Source organism: Arctopsyche grandis, chromosome 11, assembly GCF_051622035.1.
Source record: "Arctopsyche grandis isolate Sample6627 chromosome 11, ASM5162203v2, whole genome shotgun sequence".
Lineage (NCBI taxonomy): Eukaryota > Metazoa > Arthropoda > Insecta > Trichoptera > Hydropsychidae > Arctopsyche > Arctopsyche grandis.
Genome location: NC_135365.1, coordinates 7,537,547 through 7,563,393, shown reverse-complemented (window position 1 = coordinate 7,563,393; position 25,847 = coordinate 7,537,547). Strand labels below are relative to the sequence as shown.

General features: G+C 36.0%; 2 protein-coding genes and 1 pseudogene across 3 annotated transcripts; 2 read left to right on the top strand and 1 right to left on the bottom strand.

Moving 5' to 3' along the window:
- The first annotated feature begins 5,477 nt into the window (after positions 1-5,477).
- Positions 5,478-18,582, top strand: LOC143919351 (retinol dehydrogenase 13-like). The gene is made up of 7 exons (XM_077441625.1): positions 5,478-5,626; positions 15,482-15,568; positions 15,643-15,769; positions 16,257-16,550; positions 17,842-18,010; positions 18,093-18,297; positions 18,375-18,582. Exons 2-7 carry the CDS (start codon positions 15,498-15,500, stop codon positions 18,472-18,474), a joined length of 966 nt encoding a protein of 321 aa, XP_077297751.1. The 5' UTR covers positions 5,478-5,626; positions 15,482-15,497; the 3' UTR covers positions 18,475-18,582.
- Positions 5,754-8,832, top strand: LOC143919350 (patj homolog pseudogene; annotated as a pseudogene). The gene has a single exon (XR_013261224.1). The product of XR_013261224.1 is annotated as a patj homolog pseudogene (transcript).
- Polr3A (RNA polymerase III subunit A) lies at positions 18,573-25,462 on the bottom strand. Its single transcript, XM_077441624.1, has 26 exons — positions 25,322-25,462; positions 25,068-25,203; positions 24,849-24,998; positions 24,440-24,781; positions 24,208-24,362; positions 23,961-24,138; positions 23,748-23,885; positions 23,476-23,673; positions 23,277-23,401; positions 23,102-23,213; positions 22,794-23,026; positions 22,621-22,721; positions 22,411-22,546; positions 21,791-21,904; positions 21,468-21,667; positions 21,283-21,396; positions 21,052-21,209; positions 20,807-20,979; positions 20,623-20,727; positions 20,340-20,529; positions 20,033-20,251; positions 19,837-19,955; positions 19,373-19,585; positions 19,200-19,293; positions 18,925-19,125; positions 18,573-18,852 (listed from the first exon to the last, which is right to left on the bottom strand). The coding sequence occupies exons 1-26, from the start codon at positions 25,363-25,365 to the stop codon at positions 18,640-18,642; spliced, it is 4,161 nt and encodes a 1,386-aa protein (XP_077297750.1). The 5' UTR covers positions 25,366-25,462; the 3' UTR covers positions 18,573-18,639.
- Positions 25,463-25,847: the final 385 nt, after the last annotated feature.

Here is a 25,847-nt window from a genome sequence, read left to right as displayed (position 1 = left end):
TATATTTTCAATGAACATATTAAATAAACATAATATTTTATTTTATTTCTGAGAAAGAAATACTTATTGAAAAAAAAAATTATTACATTTTTTATAAACTTATTTTGTGCGTTCAATTCGGCACGCAAATTTTTCCTTTTACCTTAGTTGACTAAATTTCTAGTACCGGCTCTGATATGTATATGCCTATGATGAAGTAAACCTAAGAAGAGGCCTTGTAAATATGTATATTATTTAATAAAGATCTTTCATCAAATCTTTGAAATTTGGCGTTACTAGCAATTCTGTGAACGATATTTCGACTTTACGAACTTCATTGTGGAGTACAAAGATTCACAGCAATTCAAGCAGCTTTCTTTAAGTATGGATATTTTGATTCCGACACGAGTTTACAAAATTTAATTATAGAATTAGATTTGAACTGCATTTACAATGCCTGATCCTCTTTCATATCTAATAACTCCAATTGCCCAGTCGCTTTTTCAACAAGTATTATTTTATAAATGTATTGTCAGTGCGTAGTGCCAGTAAGTTAAGACGAGTTCATGAGCATGTTTGCCTTAATGGGCAACCTATAATTTTCCAGGGCTAAAAATTTAGCTTCTCCGGGATAGGGGGTACTGTGAATCTCTCCCCCATAATAATTTTATGAAATGCTTCCCAAAAAATAAATCTCAAGATATAAAATAATCTGAGGAATTTTCTTTGGAATCATTCCAACATCAGGGAGTAATGATCTTGATATGGTTGTTACTTTTTTAGCTTAGACAATTTGCTTCCAATTACATTCTCAAGAGTTGCACCTCTTTCTTACAGTAGGGGTAGCGAACCTATTGCCAACGTGGCACGTATGAAAATTTAGATGGCACTCGAATGACTTAACAAAATTTCACCTCGTTTGACAATTTTCTTTCGGTGTTGTTATTATTAATATAAAAATAATATTGGACAAGAATTTTTCAGTTTATCATTATTAGCAACGACAAAAAAGGAATATATATTTGCAATGTAGTTGTAAATGCACCCAGTAAAAGGGAAATAGACCTTTCCAGAATTGTGTCGGTAACTATTGATAGTACTGATGGTACTCTCAGTATGACCGGAGAAAAAAATGGTTTTATCGGTTTATTTATCCCTACGTAATTCTTTAATCGTAATTCTACTGTACATCAGCACCGGAAGATATTATGATCCTTGTGACAAAAGAAGTAACTTTTATATCTGCACGCGAATTAAATAAATTTTCGGAAGTATATAATGACACTGAGTTTGCTGAGTTTACATACACGAATACACGGACGTTGGCTTTCGTGGAAAAGTTCTTCAAAGGTTTTTCGATTATGTTGATGAAATTAAGATTTTCTTACAAAATGAAAATGTAATTGAAAAATGTTGTCAAATAATGGATATCGAATGGCTTTTATATTATTTAGCTTGTTTTTTACCAATTTGTCTGCATTTAAAAGCATTTGAAGCAAAATTAAACATATTCGATTGTGACATTGTATCCAACAACTTACCAACGAAACTAGACGAAATACCAGATAAAATTGAACTAACGAAAGAATTTTCCACGGGTACTTCAATCGATAAAGAACGTGTTTTCTTCAAGATTCAAAAAATTCAATTCAGATTTGAAGAATCATCAAAATTTCTTCTATATCCAGAAATTTTGTCATTTGATACTCTCAACCTGGAGATTTTTGAGTGGCTGAATATGGACGATTGGAAATGCAATTAATTAATTTCCAATCCAGTTCTATTTGGAAACGAAAGTTTTTAGATCTAAGAAATAATTTAGAAATCATCGAAATGGTCGATTATCGAACGGAATTAAATAAAATGCGAAATATATAATACTAAGAACTTGGAAAACCATAACAACTTGGAGAACCAGAAACCTTTAACTGTTATTATTTTCTTTAATTAATAGTGTTACGTTATGTCTTAACTATAGTCTCCAATTTTAATGAAGCAATTATATAAATAAATAAATCCACTAATAAATTGTATCTTAATAATTTATTTATAAAAATCATGAATTTGAATGACATTATTAATAAAATCGTTGAATTGCACTATTTTGATTTGTTATGGTGAAAAACCAACTATTTCCTCTGTATAATAATTTTTTATTCTCATTTTTTTTATTAAATTGATTTGTTTGTGCATGAAATTCATACACATACACCATGAATGTACTTAGTTTTTTATAACCAATAGATATAGATATAACCTATTTTATAACCAATAATTCAAGTTGGAGTCAGAAGAGACAGAAAGAAGAGCTAATCTACTGAAAATGTGCCAATACTTGTTCGCCATCCCACCGCACAATGCGTATGTTCAGTGGTGTCACCCCAATTTTGGAACAACCCGTTTCTAATTTTTTTTTCAATAAAATTGTTTTGAAAATATAAATGTATATACATTTTTTTTTTCGTCCAAGGCACTATTACATGAAAATTCATTAAAGTTTTCAAGATTTGTATAAATTTTGACAAAAATTATATGAATTTTTAAATTAAATAACTGGTTTCCGGAAACTTTTGATTTTTAACAACGAGTGTCCGGAAACCATTAGGGTGACACCACTGCGTATGTTGAACGTGTGTTCTCATTAATTAAAATTCAGTGGACAGTTGAGCGCAATTCTCGTTCAATTGACACAGTGAAAAGCATATTTCAATGTGTTTTAAATTATAAAATGTCATGCATTGAATTCTATAATTATATAAAAGGGCAAAGAAGAGCGATGATAATGAAGTCAAGAAATTATCTCTCTTTTCGTCATACAGCCTTGTTTAATGTGCGCGCGCAGGATACGGGAGGAAAAGCCTGTTCCTCTTGCTCCTGTTGTATCCTGCTCGCGCAAATTAAGTGAGGATGTATGACGGGGGGAGAGAGAGTTTTACCGCACGCCAGGGGGTAAAACTCTTCAATCAGGGGCGCGGAGGATAAATTCACCACTGGATATACATATATAAGTACATATATGGTTCGGTGATTACTAGTCGAATGTGAACCGGTCACAGGACAACCGGTCGCTCTAGATCACACATGATCACCTGTCACACTAAAACTGATCACACCCTAAAATCGGACAGCCAGTTTTCTCGTGATCGATTTTAGGGTGTGACCAGTTTTCTCGTGACCAGTTTTAGTGTGACGGGTGATCACGTGTGACCGATCTAGAGCGACCGGTTGTCCTGTGACTGGTTCACATATGACCAGTTTACCAATGTATATAACCATCAAAACACAATTAAAAACCATTGATGTATAATACACATAGAAGGGCCCTGACGTGTGATTTTGGTCGGAGATCTTGTCTTCACTAACTGAGGGGTGCGGGGGGTTTAACTAGCGGGGAAGTTGGGAAAAAAAAACCTACGACGCAGCGGTACTTACCTACCTACTAAGAGAAACTGTGCATGCGCCATGTATTTTGCATGCGCCAAAATTTTAATTATAGAATTAAATTAAGTGAATGACTGGTTGTGTGAAAATAAATTAAAGTTGAATGTGAATAAAACAAAAATGATGTGGTTGAATGGTAAAAATAATAATATATTGAATGAAATTAGAATTGATGATAAGTTAATTGAAAAAGTTGAAAATATAAAATACTTAGGTGTATACATAGATTCAGGACTAAATTTTAAAATGCACGCTGACTATATAATAAAAAAAATGGCTAGAAAAATTGGTGTATTATGTAGATTAAGAAATATTTTAAGTAAAAAAAGTAAAATTTTAGTGTTTAATTCAATTGTCTTGCCACATGTGGTTTATTGTGCCACTGTGCTTAATTTGTTTAGTGGCCAAGATTTAGAAAAAATGCAAAAAATACAGAATAAAGCTATGAGAGCTATTTTGAATGTGAGTAGATTTAAGAGTATTGGAAGTATGCTAGATGAATTAGGATGGATGAGTATTAGAATTAGTCTAAATATTAGTACATTGTCTTTTGTTTATAAGTTAGATCATAAATTATTACCTAAGTATTTTGATGATTATATAATAAGTGATAGAGATAAACATAGTTTTGTGGCGGCTCGCTTATACGACATGGTCGAGTTTGGTTGCCTTCCTGCGAGTGGGAACCAACTCGGCTGGGTTCGGAGAGCTACTACTCACTCTGTCTTCAGCTGTCATATAATAAACACGTGCATTAACATGCCAGTCGTCTCATTCGTTCATCCTCCATACTGGTGACCCCCGACATCGAGCCACGCAGCCTCGATCAATTTCAACATGCCGCTCATCCCTGCCTCGCCGAGCCAGGCAGGAAGCTACCCGCCGCGCCCCCATCGCCATCAACACGCGTCGCGGCCCGCGGGTGACAATAAACGAGCAGACACGGCTACCTACCTACCTACCTACCTACCGACGTCCAGCCACAACGTCGATGACAGGTGCTTACAAAAATGGGGGAGCGAATGAGACGACGATCTTGACAGCTGGATGTGGAGTCATGCGCGATCCACTACACATAGAACGGTCATCCAGCACCACAAGACATACACCACCTCAGCACCATCATCATCATCATCATCATCAAGGCCCCGTCCGTCCCCACGAGCGTCGTCACGCCGAGACGGGCGGTAGCGCTACAACACCTCCACGAGCCACAACGACTCACAGTCCAGCTCGGAGTATCATCAACCACATCGATGCCCCTGCCGCCCCCGCCGCCCCACCAACCGACATCAGCCTCGGAAGAGCGGCGCCGCCGCAGCATCGCATCGCATCGGCGCGACCATCGGACCAGCCACCGTCCTGCTCGCGACGTCACCGCCCTCGAATCTACCGACCATTCAGGGCGGTACACCTATGTACACAGCGGATGACCCACGTCAACAATTTTTTTCTCCCCACGTAATAATTTTTTCTCTTTGTGTAACAATAATTTTTTTCTTTTGGTAAAATTTGTTTCTTTGTAATTTTGGTATCGCTGATGCTGGGGGGGGAGTGATGTGGCGGCTCGCTTATACGACATGGTCGAGTTTGGTTGCCTTCCTGCGAGTGGGAACCAACTCGGCTGGGTTCGGAGAGCTACTACTCACTCTGTCTTCAGCTGTCATATAATAAACACGTGCATTAACATGCCAGTCGTCTCATTCGTTCATCCTCCATAGTTTTTATACTAGAAATAAGGACAAACTAGTTGTAAGTAGAGTAAGAAAGAATAAGACGGCTGGGGGTGTTTTTCACAGGGGTGTGCTCATGTATAATGCCCTCCCTGAGTGCGTCAGGTCTGCTAAAAACATGGATGCATTCCTGCGAGGTGCGAAGAGACACCTCTGTGAGGGACAGTACATTTTAGAGTTAAGTATAATAATTAAGATGTATTTTTAAATTAGCTTGATAGTTAAAATATATATAAATAAATAAATAAATAAAAGGGAGACCAGCATAACACGTGAGGGCGGATCTAGTGTATTATACATCAATGTTAAAAACCTTACAAAAGCACACCAAAATTAGATTCGGGATTCGCGAACGCGCGTCGCCAGACCTGGCCGTCAAGTTGACAGATGTGAAACTCAGTTGGGGAGCAGAGGGGAGCGAGTGGGGGTGAGAGGTGTTGGACAGGCGCAGTGGCAGCGCGGACAGCGCAGCGGTACGTAAATGTCATTTATTATTAAGCTCAGCTGCTGCGAGAGGCCATGCCGCCAGCCTGAGTCCACATCCCAGCCCGCCGGTGCTGGTGCTGGTGCTGGTGCTGGTCCCGGTCCCGGTCCCGGTCAGCCATGGTCCTCACCAGCGAGTGGTCTCAGGTCGAGGTGATCGACCTGGCCAACGAAGGCAACGGCCTCGGCTTCAACATAGTCGGCGGCAAGAGCACCGGAGTGGTGATCAAATACGTGATCCCGGGCAGCGCCGCGGACCGCGACGGCCGCCTCCTCTCCGGCGACCACATCCTCCAAGTGGGGGCCGTCAACCTCCGAGGCTTCACCTCCGACCAAGTCGCCTCCGTGCTCCGCCAATCCGGAGACCAGGTCCGCCTCCTAGTCGCCAGACCCATAGAACCCACCTCCACAGACTTCTCAGCGCTAGCCAACCGGGCCCCAATCGTACCCACCAAAGTTATATCAGACCCCGAACTCCTAGACCTCCACCTAATCGAGAACGGCTATAACGACACTTACAATGCAATACCTCAATGCTACGAAGAACGCCTCAACAATGAACATCAAGACGCACCCGCTGTCGTATACCCAATAGCCACCGCATTCGTAGACGTCGTCGGAAGGAACCCGATACAAATCGGCGAACTTCCCATCAGCATAAAACCAACCTCACCCATAATTACCGTATCTGTACCCGTTGAAATGATCCCCAAACTACCGTCCCCGCCAGAAATGGAAGTCATCACAGTCGTACTTAACAAAAACGTATACGGGCTCGGCGTCACCGTCGCCGGGTACGTCTGCGAAAAGGAAGAACTGTCTGGAATATTCGTCAAAAGCATCATCGAAGGCAGTGCCGCCGAATTTAGCGGCAAGATTAAAGTCAACGATCGTATCGTTAACGTCGACGGCGAGTCTTTAATGGGGAGGACGAATCACGAGGCCGTCGAAGTATTACGGAACACTGATATATCAGTCACGTTAGTATTGGAAAGGTTTTTGCGCGGACCAAAGTATGAACATTTACAGATGGCTCTGTGGAAAGACGATTCGCCTCCGTCTCCGCCGTCGCCGTCTGTAACGACTCTGTCGTGGTTTCAAGTCCTCACCGATAATGCTGAAAGCAACGGTATTGATAACGAACCGGAGTCGCATACGACGATAGATTCGACTATATTAGAACCTGACGAATTGGACGAACCGTGCCCGGAAATAATCGAAAAAGAATTGGACGCCCTTTTAGACACGTCTTCTTACCAGGAGAAGTGGGGTGAACACATCGGAACTGATAAAGATATTATAATAGCTGATATTAACAAACTTTCTGGGCTCGGAATCAGTCTCGAAGGCACCGTCGACGTAGAAGGCGGACAGGAGTTGAGACCACATCATTATATAAGATCGGTACTACCGCAAGGACCTGTAGGATTACATGGCGCTCTTAAAGCCGGAGACGAACTGCTCCAAGTCAACGATCATTGCTTACACGGTTTGATGCATACGGAAGTGGTGTCGATTTTAAAAGAGCTACCGTCGAAAGTACGGCTCGTATGCGCTAGGAGCTCTATTGATATGGGCCCGAGACCGATCATAAACATGTCTCAGGACCGAGAGGGCTTTGAAACGCGTAAAATTATATCGGGAAGTTTGCACAATATAGCCGGCTTGATTAAATCCCATTCGGACGGGTCTATCAATACGTCGAGTACAGCAACACTTACCGATCATTCCGTGTCTAAGAAATCGCACTCGTTGGAGTGTGTTTCGAATTTGGCAATGTGGAATGAGGATGAGGTGTTTGTAGAGCTGCCGAAGGGGGAGCAAGGGCTCGGTTTTTCGATACTCGACTATCAGGATCCAGTCGATCCGGAGGGGACGGTGATAGTCGTTCGTAGTTTGGTCCCAGGCGGTGCTGCCGAGAAGTACGGCCACGTCGCTCCCGGAGATAGGTTGTTGTCCGTCAACGGAACGAGTATCAGGAACGTGACTCTGGATCAGGCCGTGTACGCTCTGAAGAGTGCACCACTGGGCGCGGTGAGGTTGGGTGTGTCCAAGCCACTGTCGTCGGCAGACGGGTGCCGGAAGTCATTGCAGAGCAGCGTCAGCGGCTCCCTGCAGACGAAGATATCGAGTTAATAGTTAATGCGTGACTGAGTCAGTCACCCGTTTGTATTATATATTCTAGATGTAACATGCTCAAGTGTACACTTCCTACAAATTTTATTGAATTTTTGGGGCTTCTTAGTTAGGGAAAAAATTACCAATTCGATATTGTAGCTCATAATCACAGACCCTTATTGAAGAATCGTTTGTAATTAGATTTAGTTTTACATAATGGAACCAACCCATACGAGTAACTTTTTGGTTGTAGAAATTCATGCATTTTTTTGTACATATATATAATGATCCATATAACAAATGTGTATATATAATGAATATTTTGTTTAAATTCAAATATTTTATTTAATAATTTTATAATCCTTATAGATTCTGTTATTTTCTTTATACTGGGCAACAAAAAAACGTTTGACTTACTGAATTCGAATATGATAATGATTTTTGACGGTTCGGTCTCTTTTATGAGATATGAGCGTTTAAAAAATGGTACTTGTTGGTTATATGGACGCATCCGAGCATTAAATATATATACACACTACAGCAAACAGTTTTAGTAAAGTGACAGTACGCCATTATCAAACAATATCGATAAAAATCGAAAACGCATTTCCCAAATAATTACATTATTATATTATACTAGTGATAAGCCTGATGAGTTATGGCATATTAAATTATTCAATAAAATAAATTAAAAGTAACAAAAACAAATTCAATTAATAGACATAATTCTCTATTAAATGAGTTGAATTGCAAATTTTTTTAAATAAACTGAACATTACTAAATATTACCGCTCGGTCTGCGGGTCTACCCGGGTGGCTGGATTGGAACTGTAATCGCAATCGCAACTGAAATCGGAATCAGGAATTGGAACTGATATAGGAATCGGGAATCGGCAAAATATTTTGACTTAAAAGTATTGACGAACCGTACCATAATATTTTATTATAATTATACTGCCACTTTACTAAAACTGTCATAAAAATGCTTCAACAACAGCATTTAGATAGAAAAAATTTAAATAGAAAGCTAATCCTTAAAAATATGACGACATAAATAAGTAGCCAAATAAACGCACAATAGCACGGAAAAAAATTGTAAAAAAATATATATATTTTTGACTTCTAAAATTAGCTAAATAGTGAATTATAAGAATTTAAAAGCAATAGAAAATCACAATCTATATATAAAAAAAATCTGAATATTCAATACACAGCAATATTAGATTTTGATTTAATTGCTCGCAAAAGCGAAAAAATTTAAACTCGTATTTCATAAACGAGAGCGAACCGAAAAAATCATTATTATATTTAAATTCAGTGGATCAAACTTAGTCAAAATTGATTAGTCTCCGCTCTAGTAATTTTTTTTGTTATTCAGTGTAGTTTAGGATGCTGATTCAAGATAAATGGTTCTAAAACTCCATCAATCCTCTTATTTAATATCGGATCGGAGACCCATCTTCTGTTGCTACTGGAACATGCTTTCAGTGTTCACATATTGAGTCTTCCTGCCGTTCTTTTACCTTTTTGTCAGTAGCCTTTCTTCAGAAATCCCAAGAATCTACTCCATCCAGCTTGATTTGGTTGTTTCCATATAAATTTGAATAATTGATCGATTTCAATCATACCCAAAGCTAACCACTTATTGTGCAAAAAAGATTTATATAGTTGTGTTACTCAAAATGAATACTCATGTACGTTAGTTCTATTAGACAAAATTATGTTAAATTTTCTTCTCACCGTCTCAATGTCGGTTTTTTTAATACCCATTATAATACTTTTGTATGTCGTACAATATTTATATGTACTGTCTTTGTCTATATTTAAAAGTAGGACAAAATGAGGTTGAAAATACTTTTATGGAAATAGGTCGAATGGAATTGAATCCGCTTTCATTAACGTAGTATTAATAGATAGCTTTTGAATATACAACATAGTCAAACAGTCTGTGTGAGTATTTATTAAAATAACTGACTTCAATTAATATAGCAGTACGTATTTTGTTTTATATTTTAAAACGTACTGATACATTTTACAATACAAATAAAAGTTTCACTTATCAAAATTTTACTGTTACAGGTTGGTCCCATTAGGCAAAACTACTTCCACATATGGTGGATATGTTTATAAATGTGAATATTTGTATCCTATACTGATTTTTTATCTAGATTTCCTTCTCTTTTGAAAGAGTACGGAAGTAAAAAAAAAATTATAGTCAACATTGAGGTGTGATTAAAAAAATGGTAGGTGTTTCAAATTTGAACAAATCATTTTTACCGTTTTGAGACCATCAGATGCCGTCTTGATACGAATGTACATATGTAGGATTTGGTTTTGAACGTGCAGAGTGTGTGGTTAACGAATGTGTAGTGCAGAGTGTGCGGTTGAGGGGCGTGCAGTGCATAGTGTGTTTGGTCTGAGTGGGAATTGGCTAACTGTGTATGGGGCACTTGCCCTTGCCATATACTTAACACTGTTTGGTCTAATCCGCATGAATTATACTACATTTTTAATGAATTCTTCCGTTTTAGTGTATTTCTTGACTGTAGATTCTTCACCATGATGATATATATGACTTTTGTACGATTCTACACATATCCTTGAAATCTTCCTACACTTTTGAGTAACGACCACAAAATATCGCAACAATTTCATTTGAATTAATAGCCGTCTTCCACTTTTTATGCTGTATCTTTTTTTAATCACACTTCATATGTATTAATCGGTTGTTTGTTTAATCGTATTTGATACGTTTGATATTTTACTCGCTTAGGTTCCTATTTTGTGTGATTTTATTTATATAATAATACATTCCACGACTATTTTTAAGTGAAGACAATTAAAAATAATTATATTAAGGATAATATTATTATTATTATTGTATGTAATAACAATTAAACGAGCACATAATCAAACCATATTTCCACACTGTGGTTATGACCAAAGGATATTGAATGCACCACGATTCAATTGTATAGATAGACTGTATTATCATAAACACGCTGTCGTTTAAATAAATAAATTTAAAAATAAATCTCCCGCATGTCGGAGAATTTTGTAAGTTCCTCGGTAGTTTTGACTATTGTAGTATTTTTATCAATAGTGATATCTTTGTTTTTCTTTTAGCTTCATACTATACAGTCTAGTCTGTTTCGTTTGTTATAAGTTTTAATCGAAGAATATGTCAATAGTTGTAAATATTTATTTTCATCAAGTCATTAGTAATTGATTGCATTACTTTTGTAAATAAAATCACATGTAATTTATGCACATTTCATACTCGCAAATACATATTATGTATCATTCGTATGAAAGGATATGTAATGTTAAATTTATAATCAGAGTATCGTATACGATACTCGAGTCGGATTTATGAAAGCACCATTTTTTATCAAACTCGTTTGTAGGTTAATTTAAAATTGCATATGTATATATACATATATATTGTATATATTACAAACACGGGATCAAAAAGTACATAATTTTGAATTATAAATATCAATGTTTTCTCACTCACACACCTACACACACACACACACACACACACACACACACACACACACACACACACACACAGACACACTCAATCATTCAAAATGAAATAAATACATATTTGAAAGAAGCTTTACTTATTATATATATATATTTATAATGATAATGATAAAAATAGTTTTGATAGCACATATTTTGTAGAAAGCTTTCTCGTAGGTGCTTTGATTCTGAAAAGTTATATTTTTAATGAACCATTTGTGCATTAAAATTATTGATCACGCCATCAAATTCAATGACTTGTATCTGTTCGGTCAGTATTTTTACACACCGGTCGGTATAATTTAACATGACTTAATTTATCATTACATATTCAGCGCAATGAATACCTAATTTTAATCATTTTGAATTTCCGGTCATTATTATTTTATTAATTTTGACCATATCAAAATATGTAAAATCTACATATGTATATTTAATTAATACAGTATTTCATTCAATCTGGTCACTAATTATAATAAAAATCCCAACATTAAAACTATAAATCGTCATTTTTCTTGGTCAGTATTATATTTAATATCAAAATATCGATTGTCTGGAAAGAATATATACATACATACATATATGTATGTAGATTTAATCTTCATATTAAAATTGACAGTATTAATGCCTTGCCACTTTTATAGTGATTTCTTATTTCTAAAGATTAATATTATAAATCATCATCATTTACAGCCATTCCTCATCCACTGCTGGATGAATGCCTCTCCAACACACTTCCATTCGTCTCTGTTTTAGACAACTCTCATTCTTCTCATCAATCACTTTTTTTTTTATTTCATCAAACCCTGTGGCCTTTCTTGCACCCTTTTACATTTTATTGGGTACCATTCGAGCACTTATCTTTTTCCTCTAGCTACGTGACCCACCCCATTGCCTTTTCAATCTGTTTACTCTCACCATAACATCAACCACCTTTGTCATACTTCTCCCCTACGTATTCCGTTTTCTATCTCTCCATTTTATGCCAAGCATACAGCGTTTCATATTTCTTTGAGTGCACTGAACCTTATCCGGCATTCTTGCGTTCAATGTCCAAGTTTCGCATCCGTACATCTTCACTGGCAAGACAAATTGAGCGAATATTTTTTCTCCGGTCAGTAAAACGGGAATATTTTAACGGCTGAATGATCAAATACAAGTCAAAATCAATTCCGCTCATATGTACATAAATCTATAACAAAAATTGTAAATATAAATAATTATTATTATCATTATTTAAATTTTTTTTATACACTGACCGATACGTGCAACGAAAACTCGATATTATTAACCGAACAGTATTGAAAATTGCTGATGAACTTTCTAAAAACGTACTTTGGGGATCCTCTTAACGAAACACAAGCGAAGGGACCAATTTATATCGTAAACAATCTCCGAGAGTACTCAATCTTTCATCATCTTTGGCCCCAAAAGCTGAACTCGGCAGTGTTTCAATATTGCTCATATCGAGCTTTCATCGCACATCATTTCATTTGACACATACATATGCAGTTGTTTAAACTCGTCCAAATTCACTGTTCTGATTCTTTAATAGTACTCTTTAGATAGCTTCGTTTAGGTAATTTTAATATTATGTAATGTAATTACTCTAGTCATGATTTATTTTAATGTACATACATACATACATAGGTTCACTATACAAAAATGAGATTATTTTTGTTTTGCATCGTTAGATACATATGTTTAACATATAAAAATGCCGTAGACATTACCCGGTCAATGTTAAAGGTCTGTTTATACTGGCAAAGCACAGACCGGCAACTGCACGTAAACAGCAGTACGAAAATATTCTTTGACACATTCATATGTTCCGTAATATGAACGTGGCGTAGACGGAACAGCAGTAGCTGACACGATCTTTTCATATTATATAGCAGTACATATCAACGTAACGTGTCAAAGCAAACCCAGCTTTCTTCGGCCATTGTGGAAATATTCACGCACGACGTGACGTCACAGTGGCGAGTGCACGCTTACTAACGAAAGTGCGCATGCGCGTATGATTTTTTTTTGGAAATTTCATCTTGTGACAGTATTGTGCAAGCAATAATGCGCCGTATCGTTGCGCTCTGTAATGTATGGTAAACGGATTATTGCGATCGTGCAAACTACATATATTCGTTGCCATTAAAATCGCGAATTCAGAACATCTGGTTTTCGTTAGTATGATAGTTCGCATGTGTGACTCTCGATGGATGGAATTTTCGGGTGCCAGATGTTCCATGATCGAGATTTTAGTGGCGTTTTCGAGATCGTTTTGTATGTAATATATGTAAGCTGATTTTGCCTTGCACTCAGCCAAAACAAGTCTGAACGTGCCGAAACGTGCACTGCTGTATAATATGAATAGAAGTGATGCAGTGCCGGATAATATAAATAGACCTTACAATGTATATGTCATGTTTTCATTATGGAAAAGTCTGTTTAACATAACATTTGCAAACTTTCCGAAGTTTTCAATTGAGATTTATAGTAACCGTTTAGAACTGAATTAATTTGGACGTTGACCGTTTGAGATCTGAGCCTCAAAATGTGTCGATCGTTCATAAATGTGAACAATCAAATTGTTTCATTCAGTCTTTAGACTCTAAAAAGTAGTACATATTCAACGGCAAAGTGTGTGTGCGTCGTAAACATGCACCATATCGTAGATGTAATGATTTTTCTTTTGAACTAGTGTATATATAATATAAATTGAACGCTTAGCAATACCGTAATAGAATGGTCCGTATAACATACCTAAGCCTTTTATATTATTATATTAAATGTATAATAAGATGAAAGTATAGATAGATCTTTAGATTTCTACCACCGATGATATTATTATTAACACGTATAGTATAAGGAATTGTTTTCAAACTCGTTCATTTCTATGCATCACGATAGATGAACAATCGCTTGTATTGTGTTTCGTTACTAAACGTAAGTAATCCTGTGTTTTTTCGTTCCGAATTGCTTATTGTTAGTACAAATTTAAGTCTAATCAATTATTTTCTCATTAATTAGTGCCTTTTTATACATCTTATTATACGGAATATTAAGTCAGTGTATTTGGTTCTTTTCATCGATTGCAATTCTACAAAAGTCTTTAAGACGCGTTAAAATCATGAACAATTTATAATCTTACATAAGTTAATTGTCTTCCTGCCTGCATACATATTATTGTAACTATATATATTGAAACAGCAACTAACTTAAAATACTCATTTTATGGAATTGCCTTTTATAATGTAAGAAATTAAAAAAAAAATTGTATAATTTTTTAGTTCGTAAGTACTTTGTTTTTATTTATTTGAATATGTTTCTTTTTTTCATGTTCTTTATATTAAAAACGTAATCTTTTGATTATATGAAATTATTAACTAAATTAATGTCGATCAATTTTTCAATGAAAATGTTAAAATCTAGTCACAAAAATTTGTCGTTTCATTTATCACGATTTAATTATAATATATTAAATAATTAATAGAAAAATTTACATTTCTAACATCGGAGTTAAATTAAATTTTCAATTGCAATGCAGTTAATTTTCATTTCAATAAAATTTACTGAGCACTTTGCTTTAAACAAATTTAATTTCAATGTCTCGAGATGGTTCGAGGCTGTCGTAATGATTCCCACTTCGAAATGATCGTGAAAAATAAGACCGCTAATGTTGCCGAGTGGAAATATAAAGTGGGCGGTCCTATGGCCTCCCGAAACCTGTCTGACAGTGTTTGTCGTCGCGACAGCTTCGCTCAACTTTGATCTCATTTATTAAAATTTAAAAAAATGCAAAGATATATTTTGCATCAATTAAAAGTAATAATTTTAATTTCGAATCGTAAATCGTATTAAATATGATATTCGTTTTTAGATAGTCAAATTTCGAACTAGTTTTTTTTTTTTCGCTTAAAATATAATAAAATAATATATTGATTTAAAAAAAATGACATTTAATGTAAAAACAATATTTTTAAAAATAATACTCTAGCAATATTACTTTTGCTATGCAATAAATTAATTCAAAATTTAACGCTGTATTTTATTTATCACCTCACCGATAGAATTAATAATTTATTTTATTTTAGATTTAACACTTCACGAAAAGAATGTTAGTGTGATGTTTTATTATATCATTAAAAAATATTGAATTATTAAATAAATAAATTCAACGCGTCGTATGATGTTTACAGATAATCCTTTGTAAAGATGTTTCGACGGAAAACGTTCATCTTCTTCAGCATAGCGGGAGCCACAGCCGGAGGCATATGTCTCATCAAGTAAGCAACACCGACATATTTAAAGCATCGAAAAACAATTATATATTCTCATGTATGATTTAAATCGTTCACAGAGATTTAATATCCGGAAAATTTTTCGATACAAATGTTAGAGCTGACAACAAGGTCTTCATAGTGACGGGTGCTAATACTGGAATCGGCAAAGAAACAGCAAAGCATTTAGCTGCGAAAGGAGGCAAGGTAGAGATAATGTATATATGTACCACTAGAGAGGTCGTGGGTTCAAGTCCCGGCCAAAATACGCTGCTAGCGAGATCTTCTAGTTATTAAAGTTCAGATTGACCGTCTCCTGTTAGAATTTTTCGGATTATTCTTGCATAATTGTTGCGATGGATCCAATAAATCGGTATCCTATCCCTCAGTTTTTCGCAAATTCGAGTTATTAGCATCTCGAATTTGTTGAATCTTATAAAATGCTACTTACATAATGTATTTCTTACAAATTTGCCGTGTTTAAAAAAATTTATTTACTGTTCATAGATGTCTATTGTATTCTATGTACTGTTATGTTTGAAAAAATTGTTAGTACTTATTTACAAAAAGAATCTAACCATATGTGTCGCCTTGGGGGTAATTCCTGTCATGGCACATATGATGTATGTGTGTAATAAAAAATAAAAATAAAATATATTTAATTAGTGAAATGTATTGGAACGAATTGTTTTAGGTTTACATGGCATGTAGGGACATGGAAAAATGCGAAAAAGTGCGCACTGACATCGTAATCAATTCGAAAAACAAGTACGTCTATTGCAGACCCTTGGATCTGTCTTCCTTTGAGTCTATCAGGACATTTGTCAGTATGTTCAAAATGGAACAGGACCGGCTGGACGTGCTGATTAACAATGCGGGCGTGATGAGATGTCCGAAAGATGTGACTGCCGAAGGTATCGAAATGCAACTAGGCGTCAACCACATGGGCCACTTTCTGCTGACCAATCTACTCCTGGATACGCTCAAGGTAGAATAAAAACCAGACTATACAGTAAAGCTACAGTTTTCAATATATATTTCAATCAAATATCTTTCCTTCTGGTGCCATCTTATCAATCTGATAAATCATCACCAAGGATATTTTTGTTCTTCCGATTATGTACGGACACTATGGAATCAATACTTCGTCCCCCAAGAATTGGGAACTGGTCTTCTGAATCTCTCAGATCCAGAAAACCAAAGCGTGAGGCTTTTTCCTTTTTAAGCACCTCAGTTAGTTACTTCTAGCAACTGTATGGCTTCTATATTAAGGTGATAGCGTAGTCTCACTTCGTGTTTCCTGGTATATTCCCAGATCACCTCTCTTATTGTCTGTATTTTCAGGTCCTTGTGAATATCTCTGCATTCGTCATAAAGCGATATACATTGGTGATGATTTTCAGAAATTATTTTGGGTATCTTTGTATATATTCAATATTGGATGGCTTACTGCACCCCTACAGTTGTATTCCATATTGGTTTTATAATGGCCTGGTATATTCATTTTTTGCAGTGCTGGTCTAATTTGGAGTGTATTCCTATTAGCCAGTACATCTCTCTGTATTTGATTCGGATATGCTCTATTTTTTTCTTGATATGATGCCTCCACGTAAACCTTGAGTCGAGGTGCAGTCCTAAATATTTGGCTGAATTAGCTTGTGGAATTCGCACCCTATTGATGAAATTCTGATGGTTGATGTCATTTCGTCGCAGTGTAAATATTACATGGATTGATTTGAGCTCGTTCAGTTTTATCTTCCAATCTTTGGACCATCGGTTGATTTCATCACTGCAAGTATTCAACCGTCTCTGTTTGCGATTCGCTAGATGACATTGTCACTGTGTCATCGACACATGTTTCTTATCTTGTTGGGATGTCGACAGTATAAATCAGGTACAAGATAGGTCCTATTACGCTTCCTTGCGGTACTCCTGCTGTGACTGTAAAAAGTTAGAATATGCTTCTTCATGGATGACTGAATTTGCGTTAGATAGGTATGACTCGACAATCAAATTTGGTATACCTTCTCTTGGTACTCTAAACCAGATTGTAGACCACAACATTTTCTGTTTTCGCTAATATACGAGTGATATAGTTACTGCAGCACCATAAACGCAGTGGTTCGAATCTGATTTACCGTGTGTTTTCATTTGGATATGGTTTCTAACTATTGTGACTCAAGTTACCAAATCTAAAACTGCACAGTAATTCAGATTTATTCCATCAGCTGATTTTATGCCGAAAAATGTAACGCTTCCAATTTGAAAATGTGTTATAGAAATCGTCACCGAGTCGTATAGTGGTTGTGGCGAGCACCGCTCACTCGAAGGGTACAATAAACAAGGAAGACCTTAATTTGGACAAAGAGTACGATCCTGCTGTAGCTTACAATCAGAGCAAACTAGCCAACGTGCTGTTCATGAATCACCTCTCCACCTTATTACTCGGTAAAACTTTCATCTCGAGTCTTTTGTTGAGTACTGTATTATTTAGCATGTGTACTTTATACTTTACATGGACCGTTTTCAGGTACCAATGTTACAGTCAATGCCGTACATCCTGGTTTGGTAGACACTGATATCACAAGGCATATGGCTATCGCTAGGGGCTTTACAGGATTTTTATTTAGACCGTTGTTCTGGCCGTTCGTGAAGAACGCGAAAGCTGGAGCACAGCAATCTCTGTATGCGGCTTTAGATCCAGATATGGCGAACGTCACCGGACAATACATTTGGTATCTATAATTTTTTAGATGCAGATTTGCATCATCAGTAGTGGAATCTGACTAAATGTTCGTTTTTTTTGTTTCAGCGATTATAAGGTTACTGAAACATCTGAATCGGCCAAAGATATTGAATTAGCACGTTGGCTTTGGGCCGTGAGTGAAAAATGGACAAGACTTAATACATAAATTCTATATAGAAGCTTATAGAAAACAATCCAAAGCTTCTTATACGAATTTTGTTGCATTTAATGTTATTTAATGTTTTAGAAGAATAATAAAAAATAGTTAAATTCAATTGTTTAATTTATTTTTCATGTTCGTATTTACAATATCGATAAACTAAAATATACATCAATCCCAAATAGACTGATGAAATTGTGGCTGATCAAACAGCAGCTTCCTCGGTAGCGGTTGCGAAGTCAGCTCATGATTGTGCAACAATTTGAACACGCCGGTTCCTATAGCGGCCGGTATACCCAAAATTATAGATTCGGAGACACCTTCGATAGCATCAGACTGGCCGTAGAACGCCGCATCGAACAGATGATCAGCCGTCTTCTCAAACTGCAACCAATCAATAAAACAAATTAATACTAATCATACATTACGACTTCGGCAACGTGAACGAGAACTCACCGAAGCCAAATTCAACACCGACTCCTTCATCCTCGCCAAGCCATAACGCGTTATTCCAAGGACTTCCCCGCGAGCAGTCATCTGACCTGCTAGCAACATGATGTGTCTATAATCGACTGACATTCCGTGGCCTTCCATGACTTTTTTGATCTCTTGCATTATAGTCGTCTTCGCAGCTTCAATACCCAGCGTCATGTATATCTAAAATCGAAAAAATCAACGTCAATAAAAAAAATACACTATAATAAAGATGTAGTTATGAATATTCACACAACCTCCCAAATATTGTTCGATACAGTCTTATTTCCGTTGACTCCATAAGTTGCCATTACATCACGCAATCCATTGCCTTCAACGCACAATGTATATCTAAAAGAATTACACAATATTAAAATACATACATATATAGATTAATCAATAAACTTAGAAATAATGCTAAAAAGCCTACGTTGGTGGAGTTTTGGTATCATCGAAAGCTATGACGGCTCGGGATACTGGATTGAGTCCCTTTATCAGGACGTTCGGAATCTGCTGAGCGAGCTGCTGCAGCGAAAAGTTCAAGCAGTGTCCATGTTTATTCTTGTCGACATATACTGTCAGCATGTTATCATTCACCACGCTGACATTGTTCGGTTTGAGTTTTAACTTAGACGTACATAACCTAAAAATTAAATTTATATAATTTTATATTAAAAATGGCACGCAATCGACTGATATGATTTAGAACGCTCTGCTGTTCATAAAATAGGGCTATTATCTGAGACTACATGATGTAGTTTTAACTTGACAGTCCACATCTAATTAGATATATTAAAACTTCTACAAAACGAAGCAGTGTGGACCATTCACAAGACTCGAGCATTCTGAAATCTATTAGTCGTGCAAGAAATTCATATGTAGTATTGTACTGACGAATATCGAATCGTTTCAGCGTTGACTTCCAGACTAAGCAATCTAATCCGATCTGCATTGAGTTTTATACGTAGGAAACAATCGTCAGGCAAATATACTTCTTCTATATACGTAGTCACCTAAAAATCGAATAGTTTATTGATTACAATAACACAATAAAACATTACATACGTAGGCTGTTGATAATATGCTTCACCTCTCCGAGTGTTGTCTTTTCAATTCTTCCTTTGATCTTCCTTGCAAATTCTTGATTGTACGGCTCGGTCAACTCTGCTGTAATGATCGGCGTGGAAATATTCTTACTAGCGTTAATGATTTCCTTAATACGAGGAACTCCTTGAGTGATGTTCATAGAAGCGACACCAGCAAAATGGAAAGTTTTCAAGGTCATCTGCGTACCAGGTTCTCCGATACTCTAAAACGATTAAAAAGAAACACAGTTTGCTTACACTTCTTTCACTGTATATGCTTCATATACTAGAGTGAAGATTTCTAAAATGAACCTGAGCTGCCAGCGCTCCGACGGCAGTTCCTGGCTCTATTATACTCCTCATATACTTATTCTTGCATGTTGTCAGAAATACTACAACTTGAGACACCGTCAACCTCTCAAGTTCCAACGCTATGGCGCCACAAGACCTATACTTGGATTGCAACAGTTTGACTTTCTTCGCGATTCCTCGTAAAAAGTTTCTGAAATGTTTTTTATTTTTACATATTAAATTGAAGCCAGAATTGCTAACATTTCAACTCTGACAAACATCATATTAAAAAATTGCAACATACAAAAGCTCCAGTCTGAATTCTTCATTGCAGATTTTAAAGTCATCCATTTCAAGAGTTTCTTCAGCAGCTGCGATAATAGCATCTCCGGTTAAAGACTCTTCTTCCCTTAAATGATGAATATAAAATTTAATACAAACAACCAAAATTAATGCAACTGACCAAAATCAATATGTAGATAACTAACCTTGAAGGACATTTTGCTCGCACGTCATACAAAACCCTAACTAAATCCACAGGTTTATCTTTACCTTCCATATACGAAGGATCAAGGCCGTCACTTCCATATTTAAATTCGACAACTTCGCCGACAGCATTACGTACTGTCATATCGTAATGTAAAACTAAGTCTTCCAACGACTAAAACATAAATGATCAATTAGCATAATATACAATTGAATATTGTAATTGATTTCATATTGAATAAATTACTTTGACGAGACGCCTCTGAAGATAACCAGTTTCAGCAGTTTTAACGGCAGTATCGACCAGACCTTCACGACCTCCCATAGTATGGAAGAAGAATTCAGTAGGTGTTAAACCGGAATAAAAACTATTCTTAACGAAACCACGGGCCGCCGGTATTTTAGCTAAAAATGAATTAAGATTCAGTACAAAGCTTCAATACTCATCAATACAATAAGAAATTATAATAAAACTAACAAAATCTTTCAAAATGGGGCAGCGAACGATCTTCAAAGCCATTCGGTACTCGCTTTCCGTTCAAAGCTTGTTGGCCGACACAAGCAATCATCTGAGATATATTAATATTTGATCCTGTAAAAGAAATAGATAAATAGAATTATGTACGTTGGGTGAGATTTCTTGGATGATATATGTGATTATACCTTTGGAGCCACTTTGAGCCATAATAAGCGGCGCATTTGTCGGATGCAATTCTCTAAAACAGGCCTTCGCTGCCAACTCTCTTATACTAGACAACTCGTTAAGCATTTTAGCCTCGAGTGTTTGCTCTATGGTACATCCCGGTTGGCATTGAAGAGTCCCACGCTCCATTTCAATGATGTAATTATCGCATTTTGAATATCTGCAATATTATATGTAACTAATAATCAATCACAATATAATAATATAATATAGATGACAATATCCAAAATGGCGTCTCATACATTTCGGTACTTTGAAAATACTATTAAAAATTATTAGTTACCCAGATTCAAGCAATTCGTTCTTGGCATCGATAAGTTGCTTTCCGGGTGTAACATCAATTATACCGAAGCTGAATCCTCGATTCATCATGTAGTATGAAGCCATTCGAGCCAACCTAAAACACGAAAACCAATGACCATTTATTGATTTATTTAAAGCTTGGACCATTGTGGCATTACAGAAATACCTAATGCGCCACAATGGTCGAAAATATAACAGAAAAAAATACGTATTTATTCATAATACCTACCTAAAATAAACAATAGCAGCATAAGTTCAGATAATAATAGAAGTATGCAGTCACAAAACAAATTGGGAATGTCTTGCATCAAAAATCAGCACCAATATACATATGTATTTACAAAAACCAGCCATAAATACAATTTACTCATAAAATCACATACAGTTATGAAAATAATGATGAGCGCAGGCTACCAGACAGATAGATTAGAATAATCTCTGATAACCTAAGCTCACTGAGGTGGAAAATATCACATTCAGGCACAGCAGCAACGATTTAATAAAGAAGTCGGATAGCTCTTGGAATAAGAGCCAACCGATAAATAACTTTACGAATGTATGTAATCAAAAATATACAATGTTTATAGAACAACTAAATACCTCCACATTCCTTTAATGGCATGTTCTTCACCCCAATCTCTCAAAAGGATATAGAAAATGCTACTTTTAGTACCGGATCCGAGTGTGCTTTTATCCATAGAACCACAGAGAAGTTCTGAATTTTGGATTATTACATCTAAAATGCACAATTTATTAAAGAAATATTTAAGAAAAACATTCCTAAAACTCACAAAATAGTTAAAAACTTACAAGAGTCTTGAACGCACATGTCTAAATCTGATGTATAATTTTTTCCTTTCGTTTGTAGATTTGCCTTGATCAAACATTTTTTGTTCGGCTTTAGAATGAGACTGAAAACATAACAATCAATATAAGAATGATCTCAGAACCGATATTCAGTTATAATAACGATTCAGCTATACCTGAATATCTGTTTCCCAGTCCAGAGCATTCTAGGTTTCAATATAGCTGGCTTTGGAAGGTCAATCCTCATTGTGGCATCATCGGCCGATATCAAACAAGCTGCTAGTTGAAAAGCGTGTTCCTTAGTTAAGAAACAATCTCGTTGAGTCAACAGATATCCACCGGTTATGAAATCTTGTGTGGCGGCAATCAACAGCTCTCCATTACGAGGAGTGACAAGGTTAGATTTGTTCTGTAGAATTACAATCAGTATAAGAAATCAATATACAATACGCATAAATAATAATTAAAAGCGATTTAAACCAACCCCCATCAATATGAGAGCTTCGGCTCTAGCTTCTTCAGTCTGTGGCAAATGTAAATTCATCTCATCGCCGTCGAAATCGGCATTGTAAGGAGTGCAAACGCACTCGTTGAATCTGCAATGTAATGCTTATCATACATGTATCTTGATGTTATGTGTATAATGGAAATTAAATTACCTGAAGGTTCTTTGCGGTTGAACTTTTGCACGGTGACACATAATAGACAGTTTGTGAAGCGAAGGTTGTCTGTTGAAAAGTACCACGTCGTTATCGACGAGATGCCTTTCCACAACGTCTCCACACTGAAAATAAATCAAATATAAAATATTCGTTCATTGAAATCAATTTTTAGCATTACACGAAATATCAAGAGTACTTTTAGTTCTTGTGCAATCTTTTCTCTGTTGCCGTATTTGAGAAATTTTTTAAACGCAGACCCTTTTTGCTGTACGTAATTCGCTCCAGGGTGTTTATCGGGACCGTTGCAGACTAGAGTTCGCAACCATTGAATATTGGCAGGGAATACTTTTTCCGGATATGTTAATATTTTTGCAACGTGTACTGGTACGCCGACCTAAAACATAATGATATAAAAATGAACAAAATACAAAATAGTAAATGATGCAAATTTGATTGCAATAAATTAACCTGTTGTATTTGTAGATTAGGATCTGGCGAAATCACAGTACGACTGGAAAAGTCCACACGTTTTCCAGATAAATTTCCACGAAATCGACCCTGTTTACCTTTGAGCCGTTGAACCAAACCACGTCCAGGTTTTTTAGGCTTGAAAAAAAAAATAACACTTTAAAATTTCGCCTCGTATTAAACGACGTTTGAATAATTGAATGAAATCTGTACCTGCATCGTCATCGGAATACCAGACATTTCACTATTGATATACAAAGCACAATGCAATTGCAAATAGTCCCAGTCTTCTTGGATTAGCTCGATTTTTCCACCGCTAGACATGTGCTTTTGAATGACGTCGTTGATTAAAATAATTTCAGACTGTTTCATTGTCAAATCGTCTTCATTGCTGAAACGAAAGCGTTGTATAGATCCGATACTATTTGACGAGTAATTTTTGTATACGGTTGATACTTACGTTCCAGCTTTTAAATCTGATATGATACTGGGCCTGATGCAAACAGGCGGTACAAGTATTCTAGTCAAAACCAAGTCTTCAGGCCTTGATCTGACACTGTTCATTCCCAATAGGGGCACGTCGTCTTCTGGGATTCTACGAAATAGTTTTAACACCTATCGAAAAATAGGTATATAAATATGAATACAAACTTATTGAATTGTATTTTCACTGTTTTATGAAAGATACTTACATGTAAAGGATTCATATCGATCAAAAGCGCACTGTTTGCCATTGTAGCCAACTCTCTATTGGATTCTTTGGCCGATTTGAGCTTTCCTAAAACTTTCTCAATGACGAGATCGGAATTCTTCTTACTACGGTATTTATCGTGGACTATTTTTAAAATACCAGTAGCGCCTTTTTTCACCATACCGTTTAACTCTTTGCAATGAGGACACACCGTGTAACGTTTAGCTTTCTTTAAAATTTGAGCTCTCAAAGCTTTTTTAGTCAAATAACTCATATTAGGATTGAGCAAACGTTTACGAAACACGCTCTTATCTATCTCTGGGATAAGTACTTTGGCACATTCCTACAACGTGAATTTCATTAAACGATAAATTTTATTTAAAAATCGATAAAAATATATACATACATACCTTGCATATAGTTTGCAATATGCTAATGATAGCTCTGAAATATCCAACGTGGAAAACGGGAAGGGCCAGTTCCAAGTACCCATAATGTCCTACGCATTCGCTTAAGCCTTTGCCGCAAGTTTGGCAATTGGCGTCTTTTTGGTTTGTGCCCTGAATAAAACAAAACCTTATACATTGATCATATATAAAAGCTTATGTTATGAGTGGAATCGAACGAACCATTCGCCTATCCAAGACACCGTGTACGGCCGGCACCCGTTGCCCATCTTGAGCGTATAGATTCTTAGTGACGACATTTAAATGAGCCTGTCTTTGAATATTCGCCGCACTGTCTATTCCGAAAGTTACGTGGGATCTGTAATGTCAGTATATCATAAGAAACATAACCTCAAAATACGAAGTAGAAAATATATGCAAAAACGATTGAATTTTTACTGTTTTGCTTAAAATTATTTTTATTAATACAAACTAACATTTTCCTCGCTACGTCAGTTTCCCGATACTGTTCTTTAGGCATTTTAAATGCCGGTAGTTTTGACCATCAAGTGACAGCTGACATATGAAGGCACGTGTCAAAGAACAATCTTGCAAAACATTACTAAATCACTACTACCAACTGTCCTTTAAAAAAAATGAAGAGCAAGAAAATTGTATTAATTTGCACTTATGTAGTTAAATAAGCTTTTTCATATTTTAAATAAATATATTTAAATCGATTGTGGTTTTATAAACATATAGAAGTCTCTGTGTTTAAATAAAGATAATTTTTTCTAGTGTGAACACTTGTAATAAAGTTTATGCATTAATATTTTACGTCAGATTTCGATTTTATTTCACTTAATTTCAATGCAGATTAATCATTTTTTGCTTTATTTTTCTAAAATATGATTAAAATAAAATTAATCGTGTGTAAAACTTGATATTTTGTGTAGCAGTAATTCGAATTATCGAGGTTATTTTACGCAATATTGCGTCAATTCATCAGTATTCAGTAGGAAT